The sequence below is a fragment of the Symphodus melops genome (genome assembly GCF_947650265.1).
Source record: "Symphodus melops genome assembly, chromosome: 22".
NCBI classification, from domain to species: domain Eukaryota; kingdom Metazoa; phylum Chordata; class Actinopteri; order Labriformes; family Labridae; genus Symphodus; species Symphodus melops.
In genome coordinates, this window is record NC_136712.1 from 14,545,465 (window position 1) to 14,567,310 (window position 21,846).

The 21,846-nt window shown below is 39.8% G+C and overlaps 2 protein-coding genes across 5 annotated transcripts in view; one reads left to right on the forward strand and one right to left on the reverse strand.

Annotated features, from left to right (window-relative positions):
• Positions 1-7,447, reverse strand: part of lrmp (lymphoid-restricted membrane protein) — a 32,464-nt gene extending 25,017 nt beyond the window's left edge. For 2 of the 4 annotated variants that reach the window (XM_079335184.1, XM_079335185.1), the window contains exons 1-8: positions 7,361-7,446; positions 6,442-7,187; positions 5,619-5,729; positions 4,365-4,545; positions 3,205-3,263; positions 3,042-3,117; positions 2,591-2,749; positions 2,387-2,504 (exon numbers count right to left, since the gene is read on the reverse strand). In XM_079335184.1, coding sequence (XP_079191310.1) covers positions 2,387-2,504; positions 2,591-2,749; positions 3,042-3,117; positions 3,205-3,263; positions 4,365-4,545; positions 5,619-5,729; positions 6,442-7,132 — 1,395 coding nt within the window. In that variant the 5' untranslated portion in view covers positions 7,133-7,187; positions 7,361-7,446. Of the gene's footprint in view, positions 1-2,386; positions 2,505-2,590; positions 2,750-3,041; positions 3,118-3,204; positions 3,264-4,364; positions 4,546-5,618; positions 5,730-6,441; positions 7,188-7,360 lie in introns of all 4 variants that reach the window. The other 2 variants (XM_079335186.1, XM_079335187.1) reach the window with 2 other exon arrangements.
• A 1,320-nt stretch (positions 7,448-8,767) lies between these two features.
• bcat1 (branched chain amino-acid transaminase 1, cytosolic) lies at positions 8,768-19,439 on the forward strand. The gene is made up of 11 exons (XM_079335200.1): positions 8,768-8,852; positions 9,421-9,472; positions 11,621-11,815; positions 12,648-12,758; positions 12,980-13,099; positions 13,179-13,339; positions 13,467-13,609; positions 13,800-13,885; positions 13,989-14,129; positions 15,023-15,097; positions 18,806-19,439. The coding sequence occupies exons 2-11, from the start codon at positions 9,443-9,445 to the stop codon at positions 18,842-18,844; spliced, it is 1,101 nt and encodes a 366-aa protein (XP_079191326.1). The 5' UTR covers positions 8,768-8,852; positions 9,421-9,442; the 3' UTR covers positions 18,845-19,439.
• Positions 19,440-21,846: the final 2,407 nt, after the last annotated feature.

A 21,846-nucleotide genomic window follows, 5' to 3' on the forward strand; every position in this document is an offset into this window, starting at 1 on the left:
GCACACATGCATTGAAAGAGACAGACTTATACTCGCGTATTGAGATTTGAAACGCAGGCACACATACTCCTATAACGTACAACAGGAGAGAGCCACACAATAAAAGAAAGACAGAAGAAGGCAGTAATTACATGAGTAATCAGCCAGCACTTCTAATAGCCCTGCATCAAATAGGACTGACAGTTAAAGAAAATGTTGATAGGAGTACTGTTGATGAGCTTATCCATGCTTTGAGTACTGACCAATCACAAACCTGTTAAAAATAAAACACTCTTACATACTTTTTTGAAAAATCCATCCTAAGCTGAAACAGTCTAAACATTGTAGAGTTAGAGCCTGTGTCCAATATTGACTTTGATGCACTGGCAGCGGCCATTTTCAATAAAAAACTAATGCAGCGTTTTCAACACCTGACACGCTGAGCTGCACTCACTGAGCTCTCACTCAATAAATGTTCACACTGCAGGCTTGTCAATTTCACTTCTCCTTAACTGACCAATACCAAACAAGAATTTTGGGGTGGCAGTAGATCAGTCTGGAGAGACCAGTGAGTCGTTGGTTCGAGTCCTGGTGTGGACCAAATATGGAAATTTGTCTGGTAGCTGGAGAGGTGCCAGACCACTTCTTGAGCACTGCTGGGGGTCCCTTAAGCAAGGCACCACATTTCCTCTCGGGGCTCAACTTAATAATAAAAAAAGAACAGGTCGTCCTATAATAGCTTTGTCAACAACAGTGGTGAAGAAGAAACTTGTTACTAGTCTTTTCGAGGGTACAATTTCAAGTCTGGAGCTGCTTCTAATGCCAGAACCCGATTCCTTTAAAAAAATTGTGATGATATTTTCTTGAGTAACATCAAATATTGGGCTGCACGGTGGTGCAGTGGTTAGTGCTGTTGTCTCACAGCAAGGAGGTTCTCCGCAGAGTTTGCATGTTCTCCCCGGGTTCTCCGGCTCCCTCCAACAGATCAAACTAGAGCTGCAGCTATCGAATATTTTAGTAATCGAGTATTCTATCGAATATCCCGTCGATTAATCGAGTAATCTAATAAATCATACTTTTGCTTAATTAAGGTTTAACTCGTCTTGGGTCGTCCCTACAAACCTGCTTCTTTGCAGTTACCATGGAAACGCCTGCTTGTTACAGCCAACCACCTCTGCTCTACAGCTGCAGATGATGCTCACCATATTACTGACAGGGTCCCAAATTCACTTTCTGATTCACTGGTCAAGGCGGCAGGTAGATGAAAAATACAGGCCAAACACATTTTAATGGCTGAAATAACAAATAGTGTTTTGTGTAGCCTACACATCTGTTACAGTACATTTAATTGAGAAAGCATTATGTTCTGTTGAATCAATCACAGAATCAATCATTATGTCAGATAAGGAAATTAAGAAACTTTAAATATATATTTGCTAAATTATTATTCCACAAACAAGTTCTGTCTTGATTTAGCTTTGAAGACATTAGACATTTCATATTATCAGCCTGTATATTGTTAAAAGTGTATCTCAGCGCGCTCACAGACTACAGAGACCATAGCCGCGTCTATGACAGAGACTGTGAGAGGACGCTGCTATCGTTATGTTAGCTGCAAACACGGAGAGAGTGAACGGAGAAAAGCCGACCGTTTGACCAGATCACGTGTTCCGACTGGGTCGTATGGATCACGGATCAACTGTGTGCTGACTAAAAGTTAAAAGAGGCACGCCGCGCTCGCGTGTGCGTGTGTGTGTCCATGTGCGTGTGTGTGTCAGAGAGAGGAGCAGGTAGCTGCAGCTACATTAAACGTGTTTTATACTCATACCAAAGTTTTGATGACGCAAAAAAAAAAAAAAAAACTTAACGAAGCTTCAAGGCAGCGAAAATTCCTCGATGAATTTTTGTAATCGAATTATTCGAGTTATTCGAGGAATCGTTTCAGCTCTAGATCAAACACATGCTTATTAGGTCAACTGGTGACTATGAGTGTGACTGGTGTACTGTCTCAATATGACGGCCCTGCAATTGACTGGTGTACAATCCAGGGCGTAACCTGCCTTTTGCCCAATGACAGCTGCGATTGTCTCTAGTGACCCCAAACGGGGAAAGCGGTAAAGAAAAATGGATGGATGGATTGAAAAGCAAATATGAAGCTCACAGAGCAATCTAAAACAGACTTAAAGGCTATTACAGAGGGAAGAGAAACTTTTGTATCCTAGCAACAATAAGTGCTGTTAAGAAACTGAGTTTGTGAGCACTGCCCGTGCAAAAAGCAACATTAATAGACAAAGGGCCATTCAAAAAATTGTTATAATAAAAAAAATCGGATGTCATCAATTTGCACTCAATCAGTTTAGCAGAGTGCATGTTTTCCTCTCTGAGCTGTTATATTTGTTTGACTGACCACGTGTCTGCTGTGTGCGGAGGCGCGAGCTCTGCCTTCCTCAGTGCAGCTCAGAGTAGCCTTCATCTCCTCCACCTCCTCCTTTAGTATCTTTTCCTTCTGGGCCAGTTGCTGGGTACTGTGGGATGAAACCAGAGATGGAATTTAACAAAAACTTGTACGCTACAAAAAAAAAAGAAAGAAAATCAATGCAAATGCTCTTACATTCTGGCCTGGTTGCGGAGCTCCTCATTCTCCTCTGCCAACTTTTGGTTGCTGTCTTCCATGCTCTCCACCACCTGCTTCATCTTCCTGACCTCTTCCTGGAGTTTGTGGTTGTTCAACTGAAGGTCGGCAACACAAGACACCAGCTCCGATGTCTCACTGAAGAGTGAAATACAAAATACATATAGGTGTTGTTTAACTCCATGACAAGCAAATCCCGCTAAGTATGAGCCCAGCTCTGTCGTTCTTTTAGTTTTTCATAATGAAATTATACACTTGCTCTTAGTCACTGTAGATGTTGTATTTGCTCCTGTGCAAAGATCAGTCTATAGTTAGTGGTTTGTAAACCACAAGAGGAGGTGTGTGAGGTTACGTACACAAATCAAATACATGGCATTACAAATTTACAAATATATGGACTCTGTTTCACTGCATTATACACAACACTTACAATTCTGCTCTGGAGGCGTCTCCACCAAAGCCTTCCAAGCTTCCTGAAGTCATATTAAGCAGCATGGACCTCTTAGCTGCACACAAACAAAGCATCAAAATTAGATGTGTCGACAATGCCAGCAAAACAACACAACCAGATTTGCGCTGGTAGTCCCACTCACCACACAGACTGTCTCTGAGCTTGATGGACTCCTGAGTGATGTCGTCTATAGTTTCGTGCCTGAGATACAACAGAAAAATCACGCATCAAAACGGAAGAGCTCAATTCACTTTCACGATCGGCTTTTTAGGTTCTGACAGGCTTGGACTACAGTGTTGCTTTGGGGTTCCTGAAAACATGTTCGAAATTCTCAGCTGAAGTGTTTAGTTTTTGGTGCCTGGCACACTCAGCACCTGAAACAATCAGCCTGAGTCATCTTGATATACAGACTCTGGCTGTAATACTGCAAAGAGAGCTCGCTGGCTTGGAACTGTTCTTAGTCATTTGATAGCTGTAAACTAATCCAGGCTAGTGAAATTTTGACAATTGTATTAAAGATCAATTATTATCTTATTATTGTTGAATATATCTTTGCTTTAAATGTAAATCTTGGCTTCAAAATGGACAAGACTTGTCAAATGTACAACTAACCTACACCTAACAATGTGCACTTTATGATGATAAACAACTGGCTCCAAGACAAACTGCTGTGATGTGCATGCCGCCTACACAACATCTACTTGCATAACTCAAACACAATAGATGAGTTGCTCTTCTATGTAACGCACAAGACTATACAAAAAAAAGACAATACAAGCTGTTCTCTCCTTTTCACGCCACTTTAAAGAGGAGAGATTTTAACCACACCTCAGCGTCCTCAGTCACTTTTAAATTCTTCTGGCTTAAAAAAAAGTACTTTAGCAAGACAAAAAAATGTGTATGGGAAAAAACACCGGACAAAGAGATCTTGTTGCTAATTCAACAATGAATGCACTTTTGACTCGTGAAGCTGTTTAACGCATCACCGACATTTTCTCTTTCATCAACGCCGGATAGTCACAGCATGTACTGCGTCTAAAGACTAGCCCTGAACACAACTTTTCTATAAGGCCTCTTCAGTTCGGTGAATACATCGTCACAAACAGCTGATCTCAAAGGTTCCAGGATGTTTACTAACTAAACCACCCACCATTGTCTGAAAAATGCAGTTTCAAACATTGTGTAGAAATATTCAAACACTTCTCTCTGAAGAACTGAGCATCTGACTGTACTTTATGTGATAATAGTATTTAATATACTGTAACTCTTAATTTATGATGTATTATAGTTTGTTTGAAATACCCATTGTTGCGGCATTCATCAATCCACTCTCTCATGACAGCATGGTAAGTGTCCAAGTCGATAGAGACGTCTTTTTGTTCTGGATCGAGCATGTTGCAGAGTTCTTCTAGTCCACTGTCTTCTGAGCTGCGACTGGTTGTGTGCCGAAGGTAGTCCACAATATGAGACACGTACACTTTGCCTGGAAGACGGCAGAAATTAAGAAAGAAGCATAGCGAGAGTGAAAAGCCTGAACTCATGAGGCTTGACCAAGAAGATGCGCGACACATTTTCAAGAAGACCAGACAACCGTGAGAGTGCCCTGTTGATGTGCTGCTCAAGTCTAGAAGACAGAAAATCTGGAGGTGACACAACCTGATTCTTACAAAAGGTTGCTGCTGGGGTTGTGCGGTTAAAAGAAACAACCAAAAAAGTCTAGTAATTACATTCATTCAATGTAATTCCTCAGGACAAGTGAAAGCACAGTGCCAGAGAAAAGGGGCAAACAGGTCCAGGTGATGGCAAGCAACTGGGAGGCGCAGAAAACTTGGTGGTCCCCATTTTCAAAAAGGTAAATAAGGAGAGGGCAGGGTCACTGGCTCAGTTGCAGTTACTGCTGTATTTTCCATATGATGAAATATATTCCAATATAATGCAGTCTAATAATACCTAGACCTCATTTTAGTTGAAAACCTATGCATAATGTTTTGATTTCATTTGCTAATTACATTCCCATAAATGTGCCCAAACCCAAACCAATGCCCAAACCCCAAAACAAGTGTACAACAAGATAGGAAGAACATCTATAAAAGCAGACTATCCACTGAATGGCATAGGTTAGAGGGGCGACGTACGCTATAATCAGACCCTGAGTTGAATGTTAAAAAAACAAATATTTACACAAATGTCTTTAAAACTGCCAGAATAAAAGCACTTGACAAGAAAATGTAAACATTTTCAACAGTTCTTAAAAGATTCAATATCCCAAAACTTAGGTATTACTTTTTTTAACAATCAATAAACAGATCAGTAAAACCAGACGCTTCCTAAAATTTTTTGCAAATACTGCCTTGTAAAAGAAAAGGACAAAGATGTCATGGTCGGAAAGCTAAAAGTTGAAAAATGACTTCAACCACCTAAATTCCCCCTCGAGAACAACACTCAATGACTTGATATAGTCCAGCTGTATTTCGTTTGTAAGAACACTGGAATGCGCGAGACATCTTCAAGTGACTATATGAATATTTTAGTGTGTGTGAGTTTGTGCGGGTCTACCTCGTCGCTGGGTGTCACAGGCATGGAAGATAGTATCAAGCAGATTCTCTTCACAGATGAGACTGATCTCCGTCATATTCTCCTTCCTGTTTTCTGAGGCTGATAAGGATCCTGAGAATGGACATGACACACAAACACACACGCGCACACACACAAAACTGAGCTCTATTCAGTTGCATAGCAAACTAAACACATGACAACATTTCCTTCAGGCGCAGCAATAGCTAGACACTCAACACACAGTTACATAAAACAAGTTACTTTGGGACTACACCTAATCATTTGTAAGCAGAACTACTTATAATCTGAACCCTTTTTTGTTGTCTTTTGTATGATGAATTACAATCACCACAGGTTAATTACACAAAAGTATATTTCAAAATGATTTTCTTTAGTATTTATAATGTAAAGTAAAAACTGAACAAAGTTTTAAAGTAGGTTTTCAACCAAACCAGACTTAACAGAATTAATGTAAAGACTCTCTAAAGCGTTTGGGATTTGCTTGCTTTGCAGGTCAGAAATCGATAGTGTTAGACTGGAATATGTCCGTAGCTAAATTTGTCTTATTCTTTTCTTATCACCATTGACCAATACTCTCTGGTTCCCTGTTTTGAGAAACTGACTGAAGGCTACTCAGCAAACAACTGCTGCAAGAGCTGGCAAGATGTAGCTGTGAGCCCTGGCAAATGAATGTGGGGGAAAAAAAAGACTTGAAATTTTAGTAAGGCTATACAGCCATTGTCAAGAGGTATTTTCACAACTTGTCTTTTTGCGTTTGATTCAGTTATGATACAAGCTGGCCCGCAGCAACTTTTTATCTTACCTCCATCTCCCATGGACAGTCTTTTGACGACCAGAGCTGGGTAGGGCAACTCACACTCTGTGGAGTTCCCCATGTCTCCTGAGCAGAAGTTCAGGTTGTAAGAAAGGGTGCTGTGGTTTGGAGTGAAGGTCCGAGACATATGGGGGCTCCTACTCGGCCTCACGCTCTCCGGCTGAACAGACTGAGGCCCCTGAGTGAATGTAAAGTAAGGGGATTCTTTCGACTGGCCCGCGGGTGTCGAACAATACCTCTGCCATGTCTTGGCTTTGCTTAAATCACTCCCATCAGCAATTCTCCTCTCTCCCATAGTGCTTGTGATAGTGTAGGTAACATTAACTGACGTGGAAGGATTGCATGCTGGGGTGGAATTGGTCGACACTGGAACAGACGGGCCTCTGCTGCTTCTCTGGGAAGCTGCTGGGTCCTGCATACCCATCACTTTCCCCTTCTCCTTTTCTTTTTCCTTCCCCCTCTCGCCCTCGTCTCTGTGGAGAGTCCCTTTCTTCAGGATGGCCTCCAGGTTGCGCCTGAGGCCTGACTGTGGGCTGTCGTAACTATTGGAGGAGAGTTTGGGAATCTGGAACGGTGAATTTGGCTCTCGGTCACCACACCTCTGAATGGTCTGCAGTTTACGGCAGATGCTGTCCACAGGATTGTGGCGACGATTCGACTGGGGTGTGTAATAGTCCATGCTGCTGACGGCAGGGCTTCAGTGCTGGTTTTGTGGCTAGAGGTGAGGCTGAAGTCTGCATAGGGTGTAGAAAAAAAAAATTTTTTATTAGTGTAAAAATGAACACAGGAAAAATAAAGAGAAACCACAGTTATTAGGCCTGTGGTTAATACTGCACAACACCATTTGCATACAAGATAATTTGCATATTTGGTCAAGGAAAAACATTTTTTCCTTAATTTGACTAACCCCAAATTAGGAGGCAGAAAATCTGGATTGTTCAAATCTCAAACATTTAAAGAATAACATGATATATTGAGACTGATATAAAGAGATCGGATATGAAAGAAGAGTAAAAGACTAAAGAATAATGCCATAATATCAACTGGTGTCCAGTAAACAAACAGCGGGGAGCTAAAAAATAAAGAAGATTTAGGGGAACAGAAGTGGGATTCCCTGGGTGGAAATTATTACCAGCCCAATAGCCAACTTTACATTCTGAACAAAGAGGTGACTGATTGGGGAAACCGCCAGACCACACCACGGCTTGGAAAAAAAACCTGGCACTGCACGTGCCAAGATAAAAACCTAATGACTTCAAATGTAACTATAACTTCGTCAGCTATCACGGCTCCAGGTGTGCAAACGAGCTAATTGAAACAGGCCTTTGCGTTCGAATTTTAAACACACGATATACACTTTATTTATGTTTATCAAATAAATCTCGATGCATTTGAAAAAGAAAAAAAAAGAAATAAGAAATCAATTTTTTTCAACGGAGAATTCTTAGAATTAAATTTTTTTTTTCAATTAACTTGTTCAATGAGTGAAGACTGTCAAGCTGCGTCAAACCAACGACGGGAACATCAAATATTATTCGTCAATGCAAATTACTACATAAATAAACACATCTGACCATCGAGTCTTCTAAACATCCTGTGAATGTTTTTCACAAATAACATTTATTTGTCAGCTGGAGACCCATATTAGTTACCTTGCAGCGCTTGAGGGAGCAAATATCCACGACGAAATGTTTGTCTAACTGTCCAGTGAAGTCATGAAGCCTACAGCACGCGCACAGGTAGGTCGAACAAGCTGAGTGCTCGAGACCGAAAGAGTTAAAACTTCAGTGGGTGTTCAGGACTCGAAAGATGAGTCAGCACCTCCACCCTGTGGCTAGAATGACACACAACATTCAATATACCACGCTACAGGAAAGGTTGAAATATGCGCCACATTTTTTAGACGTTGTCCCTGCCATAAATTAATTCCTTTCAGTGGCTTACCAAGCATGTCCTTACGCTAACAAATGAAGGCCATGTTGCATTAAAAGTCTGTAAAATAAAATAGGCAAGCCTATAAAAAACAAACCAAATGAAAAAACAAAGCAACGTCTTCCTATCAGACAACCATGATGTGACACCGACACACTTCACAACAGATGAACTTCAGTGTTGAAATATTAATTGGGTAGGCTAAGCTTGGATGTGTGGTGTCATGACAACCTAATTGTGGGACTCGTTTCAACCCAGGTAGCCTACTTAGTAAGCGGTTTAGCAGGTAGGAGTTGAAGCTGCTCAGTTTAACTTCCATCACAGCGACGATAAGGTGAGACCTCTTTTCATCTCTGAAGGCAACTTTCCAGACGAAAAAAACCAAACAAAAAACAGTCATATTCACTAGCGCCGTGACAGTTGGGGATAATAGCCTTATTGATAACGCAAATTGGGTGGAATAAAGTGTAAGTATACAACATTGGCACACAATTTAAAACGTCTAATGACCGATATACCTATTTGAAAAGTTATTATGCATTATCGCTTGTAGGCCTGTAAAGCCAAGTTGTTTATGAAGGCCTGTGACATTAAGTAATTACATTTTTTTTGGTCAATTTACACATTAAAACGACGTAGTGATAAGTGACCAATAGGCCACTATAATAAGAAATTAGCTATTTTTTAAACAAACACTTTACAAGTTAAAACTAAATTGTGATACTTTGGAGAAATGGACAATAGCTTACTGATTGAGTACCAATGGTTGTATTTATTTGTTGTTCAAGAAGATACTATTTCAACTGAAATGCCTTAATGACAACACTAGGACATTGAATATGAGTTGTTTGACAATAGCTTGTATTCTTTGTTTCATGTATTTCAGCATGTAATATCCTTACAAAAATACTTTTCTTATGCAATGCTAACATGTGATTCTGATGCATTTATTTGAAGATAGCTGTTGCAAATTGGTTTTGAAGAATATACATTTGAAGTAAATATTGTATTTGTACTGTTCCATTTTTTTTTTAGTCTGCTTCATTTCTATCTTCCCATGGCTGACTACATCATTCCAAGCTTTAAGGTACTAAACAGTGTTGGCTAGCTGTTAGGTTTGTTGAATGCATTGAATATTTTACTTAAGTGGATATCATTTTGAAAAGCAGCTGTCTAAGTGCCACTTTTGTTTAAGTGTACCTACCCTCAGTAGCTGCTCCAGCTGCAGCATCTTGATGATTCCTTGGCTTCCTGACACTTAAAAATCCTCCGTCTTTCTCCACATAGAAGATATTCCAGCGCTGCTTATTGTCCTCATGTTGCAAAGAGCTGCACTGAAAAGCCTTAAGAGACAAAGTCATTTAACTGCTTGCTTATTGTGACAACAAAACATGTGAAAAACAAATCTAGTAGATATTCCAGCACTTCAGTACGTCCATTTGTTGACAAGCCTTTTCGAAGGCTTTTCATTGGTTTAGCTCTTAACTTGCCTTTAACAGAAAATATTGCATGTTGTTGCTATTTTTTGTTTGAAATGACACAACCAGTGTCCATTCTTGCACTTGTGCTCGGCACAATCCACTTTCCCAGCTCACACTAAGTAGCTGGAGCTTTGCTTGTTTTCTGACCCTGAGTGCCTGACCAGTAGACAGCAGGCTCAGGTAGAGATTAGGGTGGACATGTGCCGGCACACACACACACACAAACACACACACACACACACACACACACACACACACACACACACACACACACACACACACACACACACACACACACACACACACAGCGTTGGCTTGGGTTTAGGAGGTGGTTATGCTTTCCCTTTTACTGTTAACTTAATCTGTACTTGATTACTGCAGGTGGACCATGAAGAGGCATTGTAAACCATTGTTTACAAAGGTTAAGGAAGTAAGGACTAGACGTTTTGATCGTTTTTGAGATATCTGATCCAAAGATGACATGAGCAATCATCCATGTTTTTTATAAGTAAAAAAAAAGGAAAACCAAACATTAGCAGAGAGAAACTTTTTAACATAGAATATAACAAAAATACCAATAATGAATATGGTCACATGTTAAAAGACTTCAAAGGCAACCAAAGACATAAAAGTACACTGGATTATGGATTAGTCCAACCACTATCACATACTGTTTTCACTCCCCACTCTCCAACACTGTAATCTGGGATTATGGCACAAGCAGCCTTCTGTATCCTGAAGGAGAGGATGTATGAGCCCGCCTAATCCCAGACAATTGGAGCAGATAACTAACCAAATGTCTTACCTTTAAGAGATGTATATTTGAAAGAATGGTCTTAATACTATCTTGCAGAACAGCAGGAAAGGACAGCAGTCACTTCTGATAAATATGACACATATTTTCCAACCTTCTGGTACTGTAGCACCCAACATAAAATCGCAGTCTCATAGACTGGGTGCTTCATGTGAAAATATATCAAGGTTATTTGATGCCAGAGTATTTGTATTTGTATACTCTCTAAAGCCTAATCCCGTTTCGTGTGTTCACTGGTAGGGGCGTCCCGATTCTTGCTCCTTTCAGACAGCCTCTCCAGTCTCATTGAAGTTGCATTGTCACAGATCTGGTGACTGTTGCTTGTGTCTTTTGAGTTAAACAGTCAAACTGTTTAACATTAGAGCAACCCGTGCAGGTCAGACATAAGCTTTGGTTGGGACATTTGGTCAAGTGGAGGGAGCAAACTCAAATTGACCCTGACACATGACTGACACATCATCCTATCATTAAATTGATTGGATAAAATTGTTTGCAATTGGTTGTTTATTAACCCGGCAGGCTGTCACAGGGCATTTGTCATAAATCCGTTTTTTACATCTATAAACCCATCAATTATTTGTCTTTGTTATCTTTTAAATCTGATAAATTAAAACAGCTGCATGGATTGGTTCATAAGTTTAACAGCTCTTGTGAGATATGGTTGGTTTGCATTCATGTTTGTGTCCGCTGTGGACAAAACCATAGCTCTCGCCTTGGAAAATATAAAGAAGTTCCTGCAACATGCTTTCAATTTTTTTCAGGCAGCTGTTTCAGTCATTAAAAAGTGACGTTAAAAAAAGAGGGCTAAAAATTCCACACAAGCTTTAAATTAGTCAACACAGAGATGCAATTGTTTGAAATCTCAACTGCAGCAAGAAGGCTTGGGGTTTTAACTACAGTAGCTTCTTGTTCCTGTGGATTGTCATTGTTTATTAAACAGGCAGCTGATCTGGTTATCCAGCTGTCTTCCAGTCCGAAGACCAAACCTGAAGTCTCTACTTTTGGCTCCGTCTTCACTGACCACATGCTGACCATAGAGTGGAGTGCAACTGAGGGCTGGCAGGCTCCATTTATTAAGCCCTTTGGGAACATGTCACTCCATCCAGCCTGCTCATCACTACACTATGGCGTACAGGTACACTGACCAGGAATAATTCAACCTTTAACCCTTTACAGGGCACTCATTGAATTACTTTGAAACTTGAATGCTCTTTCTCTTGCCTTTTAAAGAAGTTTGGCTACACTCACAACATACTGAACATTGAAATAATGAGAACAGCTTTTAATATGACTACAGGTTCCATCAGGACTTGCTACAATTTGGGTATTGTGTAGCCAATCAGTTAATCAATTCATGTAAGGTACTACATACAGTGGTGATATAGTCTGTTGGGGCCTCAGAAAAAAGTGAATTAGGGACCCTCCTACCAGTGTTCAGCAGGGCAGCTAGAGTGAGATGGGGCCCCATGAGGGAGGTCATTCTGAACCACATAAAGCAACCAATCACATTGAAAGTCATTGCGCGATACTTTACATCGAGAGCAGGTCTGGACCATACCCTTTGTTATATTATTCAATGAGACTCGACATTAAGCCTCCATGTAAGAGCTTGGCATCAAAAAAAAAAAGAAAAAAAAAGGACATGGCATCAGAGGCAGAGAAAAACCTCCTTTGAACAGGCAGAAACCTCTAGCATAATCAGACTATGGTGGACAGTAATCTGCTACCTCCCGTCAATCAATCAATAAAATCTGATAATAAAATTCAAATGTATGAAGAGACAAAAATATATTGTTTTTTCTGTTATGAACTCCAAGATCACCACAATTGTTTAAACGCTTGTTCAGTTTATAATTTAGCAATTATCTTTGTGATTTTCTGTATTCATCACTATGATATCATACAATCTTTTTTTAGGTCCTCATATGTTATTTATTATTTCTTTTTGTTTCCAAATCTCTCCCCAGCTGTTTGAAGGCTTGAAGGCCTATCGTGGGGATGACAACCATCTGCGTCTCTTCAGACCCATGCTTAACATGAATCGCATGTCCAAGTCTGCTAAGAGAGCTTGTCTCCCTGTAAGACGGATGTGAGGAAGGAATGACTGGTTGAATGGATAGACTGAGGAAAGGAAAGCTGAAAATGATGAACAAATTACCGTTTTTAATATGTAACCCTTTCAAACCAATGTTTCCTTTTTTGGTCTTTCATCTAAGTGCCACTCCACTGTCTTTCTTACGATTTGTATTTTTTACCTTCCCAATAAACTACTTTTTAATGTCCCACTTTACTTCTCCAGACTTTTGATCAGTCAGAGTTTCTGGAATGTATCAGGCGTCTGGTAGAGATTGATCAGGACTGGGTGCCTTACTCAGACTCAGCAGGACTGTACATAAGACCAACATTTATTAGTACTGAGGTAAAAACTGCAATCACTTTCTAAACTTTTTTCCTTTTGAAATAAAAGGTCATGTTTTGAATTAATTTGTCTATGGTAGCCATCTCTAGGTGTAAAGAAGCCCAGCCATGCTTTGCTGTATGTGATCTTGTGTCAAGCGGGGGCTTATTTCAACAATGAGGCAGAGGCTTTGTCCTTGTGGGCTGACCCAAAGTACACACGGGCTTGGAAAGGAGGAACTGGAGACTGCAAGATGGGAGGGTGGGTATGTATGTTGTATGCATGTTATGTGATGTATGTAAAAAGGGGTAAATTCCACTGTCGTATTTCAGGGCTGTTGGGAAAAAAAGTAAACATGATAGATAAGTTTGTGTCTTGTTTTCTGCAGGAATTACGGATGTTCTTTGCTGGCCCAGTATGAAGCAGTGGATTATGGGTGTCAGCAGGTATTGTGGCTCTATGGAGAGGACCACCAGATTACTGAAGCAGGAACCATGAACATCTTCCTCCACTGGATCAATGAGGATGGAGGTCAGTCAAATGTAGAAAGTAGAGTGGAAGATGTAACTGTACACTTAAAACCTTTTACAATCCTGACCTCTTCTGGTGAAGCAGTGTCCCTGCAACATCCTACCGAACGAATATTAAGTGAATTCCTGTTTGCCTTAAAAATCCTTGCATGTCTTTTTTAAATCATATTAATTATTTACACTTTTTTTAGAGGAGGAACTTGCTACCCCACCCTTGGATGGTATCATACTTCCAGGTGTTACCCGGCAGAGCATCCTGGAACTAACCGGGAAATGGGTAAGAAAGAAACAATTATACAACATGAATTGATAATCCTTCCAAATTAAGGATCATATTGATCATGTTTCCTCTGGTCCTTTCTTCTTTCCTCGGAACCTAGGGTGAGTTTAAGGTGACAGAGCGCTACCTGACCATGAGCCAGCTGTGCTCTGCACTGGAGCAGCAGCGGGTCAGAGAGATGTTTGGCTCAGGAACTGCATGCATGATCTGCCCCATAGGACATATTGTCTATCAGGGAAAGGTGAATAAGGGTGGCACACATGTTTTGGACTTATGTATCTGCTCAAACCATCATATTATATTACATTTAAAAAAATTTGCAGAATAAATATTTCACTTCCAGCTTATGTAGTCAAGCTTTGTGTTTTGTAGAAAACAAATAATGGTAGTTTTACTGAATCACAAGGTGCTTTTCTTACTTTCTATTATTTCCCATGTCACAACAATTTAAATTGGCTGTGTGATTTTCCTCAACTAGATTTTTCCAGAGCATTCAATAACTTTCTTCTTAAGAATAAGAAGACAAAAACAAAACTGCTCTCACCTGTAAATGTCTACAAGTGTAAGGCTACAGCCAGCAGCGAGTTTGCAGGGCATTAGCCAAAAAAAAAAAGATTTGAAAAATTGATGAAGTTGGTTGTCTGGATCTGTTTAAAATTGCTTTTCTTTTCTTTTTTTTTAATTAATTTCTTTATCAATGACGGCAAATTTTACAAACAATTTGCGTGTGGAATTACATTGTCATCTTTTTAAAATTCTGATCAAACTGAGTTGTTCAACATCACGGAAGAATGTGATCACAATGTCTCATTTACCCTCCCAGCAGCTACGTATATGCTAACTCAGAGCTGGAGTTAAAGTTGGCTGTCTTTATTTGATTAAAAATAAATTACAAATTTAACTGTGAACGATGTTCAGACTTTTATTTCTTTGATAAATGAGGCATGTGGTCTCTCGTGAAAACGTGGATATAGTTTTTATCTTTACAAAGCTGTTCTAACCTTGTGGCTGCTTGTTGTAATATTGTTATGTGTTGACTTACCAGTCTCGATGTTTTTGTAATTTCATTGTACAAAGTGCATACACTGAGCTGATTAAATTATAAAAACATTATGTGTTTTTGTGTGTTTTTAGGATTTGCATATCCCTTGTCAGGATGAAAACCCACAGTTGACTGTAAGGATAGCAAAAGAACTCACAGATATACAGGTTAGTGGATGCAAAGAAACACTAACACTCAAACTAACACAAAGAATATGTCTTGCTGTGTACATATGCAGACACACCACCACTCCACAGATGTTTCTCCTGACTGGGTAACATCTGGTTTAACATCTGTGTTTTTTATTTTCCTGTCACCCAAAGGACTCTTCATTTAAAAAACAGGGTCTTTAAATAAGCCATTCAATAATGTGATTGTGGGTGATATACAGAAAGATTGAAGTGTAAATTGAAGTAGCTGTGGTTCTAAGTTATATTGCCAAGAGCATTTAGACTAATTCTTATTGCTATCACATTTATTAACCAACATTTAGGATACAAACCAAAAACACTGACTGTTTACTGAATGAGCAGATAAAAGGCAAAGTTACTTAAATGTTTCCTTTCGCTCTATAATTGGATAACAGGGCTTTAATCCAGCGGTTATTATGTAACTTAATTAGTTTAAAGCATTACGTTTTTGTATTATGAACAAACACCCGTTGGTCCTTATTTATTGTACACTCAGTGAATGCATTATCCTTCCTGTAAGTAGAAAATAAGTGAAATGTCTCATTAGGTAATGAGTAATGACTTGGTAATATTGTGCATGGCCTACAAACACACCACCTCTACCGTCTATGCGGCTCTGCAGATTTAAACAGATTCTTGTTTTGGCTGAAGGCTCGATTAGAGTTAAAGTGCACGTTATGGATCGCTGACTTTTTGTTTTTTGTGCTGTGTAATGAGCCTATTATTTCTAGGGGTATGAGCTGGGAAAAGCCATAATATTTCTGCGATCAGAATCAGACTAAGAATGTCTTCAGTTCATACCACCAAACTTCCTGTCAGTTTTGCTTTTTCAACATGTCACTCATCGAGCATTTTATTAAAAAATGATCAACTTTACCACTACCTTCCTTTACACACATGATGTATTTATTCATTTGAGTCAGTTGAGTATTTAAATAGTAAACTACTCTATAGTGACAGATATCATACCTTACACTCCTCTACAGTGCAAACGTAAAGGTAGTGCTTTGAAAGCTGTTTCATTTATTTGGACACTTTTTGGGAAAATATTTTACCCAAAAAGCATTCAAATAATTGTAAAGAAACACAATGAAATTGGTACTACTGTTAGAGGTCATCATATTTAAAGGAATACACCCATGCATAAACATTAATAACTCTCCCAACCCAGAAAAAGACAAGGCAGAAAACCATTCTTGTGCTTTTTGTGCAGCTATTTCCTGAATAGTCATACACAATCATGCATGACAACTTTTTATTCTCAATCTCCAGTCACTTTCAAGATATTTAATACTGTTGCAATACTGTATTTAGCCTAAATTCAGCCAAAGCAGCTATTTTCTTTCTATATGAACATCTCACTTTAAGTGGCAGTGGTCCAAAAATGAACAGACAGGCAACCCAATAGAGATTAAATCAGATTGAATGATGGATGGTAATGATATTCAATTGAAAGTCGTGATCCATTTAGAGTTAAATCCCAAGTAATTTGATTGGACAAGACGCAGTTCATGAGTGCTGATAATAAGCACAACGTCACTGGGGCATTTCACTGTGGATGATAAATTAAAACATATAGAAACATGTACAAACAGCTAAGTCAGGCTGTTTGTTTGGTAACCATTGTAAAAGTGGAAGAGAGCACATCATGGTCGCTAGTTGAGTCAGTTAATGCAAAAAATAATAGATTTTTTCTTTGACTGCTATTTTCTGCTTGCAAAACTGTTGCCTAATGCCTCTTTGTTTTGGCGATTTTAAGAGGCATTTGCTATCACAATGACTTGTTTACTAAGCAGCTGCATTACCACTGGAAAAGCAACTTCAGCAATAATTCGCAAACAAAAGAACGAGATGGAAGTACAAGAAATGTCTCTGACCTCTGGACTAAAGCGATGATACAGCACAATTATTAACACCAGCTTTTTGAATATTTTTATTTAACTGTTATTTATTCAGGAAAAGTCCCATTGAGGTTAAAAACGTCTTTTTCAAGGGAGTCCTGCAGAATTTACACTCACAGCATACAGACAGCAATTAAAATAATAAAGAAATAAAACAGATAAAAGCAATTGAAGTTATAAAAAAACAAATACAAGTAGAGGAGGTCGTCTCATGTGTTCTCAGCCTGGATTTAAAGGCATTTAAAGAAATCAGTTCAGTTCTTTTCCAGTCTTTTTGCAGCATGTTCGATGTGGAAGGTGCAGAGTGGACTAAGACCCTTTTACCCAGTTCTTTATGAATCAGCACTTCTCTCTGTGATTAGGTTGTATGAGGGGAGTAGCCCTTGTAAATAAAAGTGCACCAGTGTCCCAGCCTCCTGGTGGACAAAGAGCCATCCCACTCCAGAATACGGTTCACAATGATGGGCCAGGGCTCCACAGTCAGTAATAAACCTCAGAGACGCATTATAAACAGCGTCATAGTAATGCAACTTTTGAGTTGACACGCCATATTAAATATGTGCTCTAAAATCTGTACGCTGAGTTGAACTAAGAGCTTCACAAATATAGTGAAGGACCTCAGGAGCATTCTGTCCTTGCGTATCTGTCTTGATGACAATCAAATTATTATGAGTCATACACTTAGACCAAATCTGCTTGAACATCCTGATTAGTGATGTCTTATCTTTGCGTTGACATTCATCTCTTTTCTTTGGCTTTGTCTTTCTCTGACTCTGTGAACTGTCCATGCTGCATCTTGTGTTCGTTGTTTTGCCTCTCTGGCCAGTCGGGGGCAGGTGATTAGCATATCTGCAATTCAATCACTGAGTCCTTGTCTGCAGACATGATGTGTGTGGTGGATTGATAAGCCAAATCTTACCAACAGATAACATCTTCCTACGTAGACAAAGCATCAGAGAGAGACAGTTCCCGACTTAATGCTGGAGTGTGGAGAGTTGGAGATAGGGGCAAGACAAACTCATGAATTCTCTCATTAAGCTCGCTGTAATTGCACAAACCCAATTATTGCCTCAGCCTTTTGTGATCTTCAAAGCCAAGATGCTGCAAATGAAGCCTCGAACAAGTGGGTGAGGAGGAGGAGGAAGAAGATTCGAGGGGGGATGCGTCGGCAGTGGAGCTTAATGAACAATAAAATCGACAAAACGCTGGAAAACGCTGCGCTTCTTCCGCAGCGCTGTTAAATCTGTTGACATTTCATTTGGAGGGAAGCAGTGCAGCGTTATCCCCCCACACACATACTCCTCTCCCCGCCCCTCTTGAAGACAACATTGTGCAACAAACAAACGAGTGGTCTGAGGCAGCAGATGAAAGATGGGTTTACTAAGTCGCCCTGCTGTTCCTCTTTCAAGTTAATTAGAAATCACATTCTTTTGTTTCCCCTTCGCAGGCGTTTATTTACTTTCTCACTTCGACCATTAGAACAAATTTGCAACATGAGACACAAATAATTGGATTTGTCTCTGCGGCTGTCACGGATTGGGGAACATTTTGTTTTGATTTTTATTATAGTTCCTTTCCTCTGTTGTGTTGTGTTCTGTTGGTGGCTGAGTTTGCAGATTTGCTTACGGATATTTGATTTCATTTCTTGATTTGTGTTTTGCTCGCAATTAAGCAACGCTGAGTAAGTTTAGCACAAAGGGATATGAGATTTCCCTAACTTTTATTGCTAATGGAGAACCAGAGACTCTCTTGTGACCTTTCTATGACCTTTGTTCTCTCACAGTATGGACGCACGCCCAGTGACTGGACCTTCCTGGTGTAGAAGTGATGAAGAGGTGATGAAGAGGTCACAAGTGGAAAACAACAAGAAGGCAACTATTCGGCAACAAGCAAAGACATCATGTACACAAATAAGAAAACAATGAATGTGCAATATTTGCAGTCTAACTGCAATATGCTCGAAATCTACTCCAGCATTAGTGTCACACCACACAAAAACAAAACAATTAACGAAAGTGCTCTAATAGAATGCAACACTTCACAAAAACTTACAGAAAAACAGCCACCAGGGCTCACTCTACTTATGCAGGACATATGGCTTTAAAAGACATTAAACTTTCACACATGTAAAAGTTACAGAGAATTGTGTAACCCTTGTAAGAGTGACAGACTAACTACAGGGTGACTTAAACCAAGTTCTGTTAAAGGTATCATATCAAAGTGTCACTGTTTAGAAAGATGGCACAAAGAGAGGTAATTGTTTCTGATTTAGGGATAAGATAAGATAACATTACAAGCTCAGAAATCCTCACATCACAATCAATTCACATCACACGTAAAAGATAAAAATGTTAAAACAGCACAAGTCACATTAAAAATCATGGTGTGGAACCATGAGTCGTTGAATCAGTAACGTGAAGCAATCAATTCCATGTGCAGCACAGGTCACAGAATGAGTAGAAATGTTGAGGATGGGTTTCGCTCTGCCTTCACTCTACTGTTTGTTCAGCAGTGATATAGAGTGAAGAATAAAAGTTTGTACTTCTATCTCTTACAGTTTGGCCCCCTTAAATGCCTCTTAGAGGATATCCTCCCTGATATCCTTCATTTAGGGTATGAGGAGGGTTTGTGCTATAATATTAAATCATAGTCCCTGCAGTTCCACTAAACAGTTTAATGCTCACAAGTTTTTGGAGTTTTGACTTTAAATATTGACGGATGAAGCCTGACTGACGTCCCCCATAGGTTATGACATTTGCCATCAGCATTGGCTGCCAAACCGAAGAAAATCCAAACTGAAGTTTTTTGTTTTTTTTTCCTTTGAATTGCTTCCCTTGCAGTGTGCCCATAAGAATAATATCTACCGGTAATCAGATTTTTTTTTTTTTTTTTGGGGGGGGGGGGGGGGGGGGCTGTAAACATGTTATTTAATTCTTTAATAAGAGCCTCAAGTGGACACATGATGATCTGCAGGATTTTGCACTTCTGCATTGGCTTCATTTTTTAAAATTTTATGGAACTGTCCCAAAGAAAAACCAGAATAAACTTCAGGGCACAAGAAGTGTTGAGCTGAGGATTGCACATTTGCACCTATTTAGAAGGAGGCTGAATGTGCACATATATTGATGGTAAATGGACATTTATAATCTCCTGACTACTCAAATACTGTAAAGCAGGGCTCCAGTCCTGGAGGGCCGGCTTCCTCAGACTGTTAGACGTCTCCCTGCTCCAACGCAGCTGAATCCAATGAGCGACTCATTATCAGGCTTCTGCAGAGCTTGATGACAACACATGGGTTTAAAGCAGGTGTGTTGGATCAAAAGAGACATCTAAAAGTCTCAGGTATCTGGCCCTCCAGTACTGGAGTTGGACACCCCTGCTGTAAAGGGTCATTTTTATTATTACACAATTACTTATGCCCTGACATTATCCTACTATTAAGTAATATCACAAAAGAGGGAGGAGGTGCTTTGTTTCGAATGTAGGTACAGGAAGGCAGGCTGAGTGCCGAAGAAAATCTCTTTCTTCAACATCTTAGCCTCAAGTGTGATATTGCTTTTTTTCAACATTTCTACAAGCGTCATCAAGAAGCTAATTGATGAAAGCCTGATTGATGACTGAGGCCGAGAGATGCACATCCTATAAAATCTTAGTGATGTTATATTCTATATTCTATCAGCGTTCGTGAAATGTTTCTTGTCCAATGAGATTGTTTGGTCAGAATTAGTTGTTGTATGCTGTTAAATATTGTCAATAAAATAATTTTATGAAACTCTAGAACTACACGGGCCCTTTTCTACTCGCTAAAGTGTCTGTGCGATACGAAAGTGCAAAAAATATTATCTACAACAAGTAAAGTAGTTTACAAAGGTCCAAGACTTTAAAGTGAAGCCAGGGATTCCAGAGACGCTGAGACAGTCTTTAATGATTCTGAGGAGGGCAGCTATTTTCCTGACATCCATCCTATGCACACACACACACACACGCACACACACACACACACACACACACACACACGCACACGCACACGCACACACACACACACACACACACACGCGCACACACACACACACACACACACTTATAGAGACCTGGAATAGAACCGAAGCCATCAACATAATGGAGTCATAACAGAAACCCATCAAACTGGAGAGCCTTTGGCTGTTTGGCTTTGTAGACACGTGAGTGTGCACACATGCACACACACACACACACACACACACACACACACACACACACACACACACACACACACACACACACACACATACACACTCAAACAGCACACAGAACATATCTCTGGATACACTGTAGTTTAAATTGAAAACTCTGGAGGAAGGCTATGTCCACTACTAAATTCAGGCCTCATTAACTAGGATCTTATCTGTGTGTCGTCTTATCCGCCTGCCATAGTCTACATCTTTGCTTGGATCGTTTGCACATACGTGTGCGTCTGTGTAAGGTTGTGTGTGTGTGTAGTTTTGTGTAAAAGGGGTGCCTAGTGGCATGCTGGATGGTTTTTGGCTCATTGCAAAGACAGCTCATTTTGGCAGCCGCTTGCTCCTTGTGTGTAGTGCCACAGCTGGTCTAGAGCCCAGCTAGAGTACTTACACACACAAACACACGCACACACACATGCACACGTTTTAAAATGCCAAATATCATCTAGCCTGCTTAATCTAGGCCACTGGTGAAATTACCAAAGCATGTATTGCCATATCTTATATTCTAGTCCTAATTCCTTTCCTATCTATTGTTTGCTTTCCCCTTAATTAAATGCCCCAACAGTTGGTCAATTATCATTAGCTATAAACGAGTTTCCCC

Coding starts and splice junctions, on each gene's coding strand:
- bcat1 (XM_079335200.1), top strand. CDS start 9,443: ATGGCTGACTACATCATTCCAAGCTTTAAG. Junction 13,340..13,466: donor GGAGACTGCAAGATGGGAGG/GTGGGTATGTAT, acceptor TGTTTTCTGCAG/GAATTACGGATGTTCTTTGC. Junction 14,130..15,022: donor ATATTGTCTATCAGGGAAAG/GTGAATAAGGGT, acceptor GTGTGTTTTTAG/GATTTGCATATCCCTTGTCA.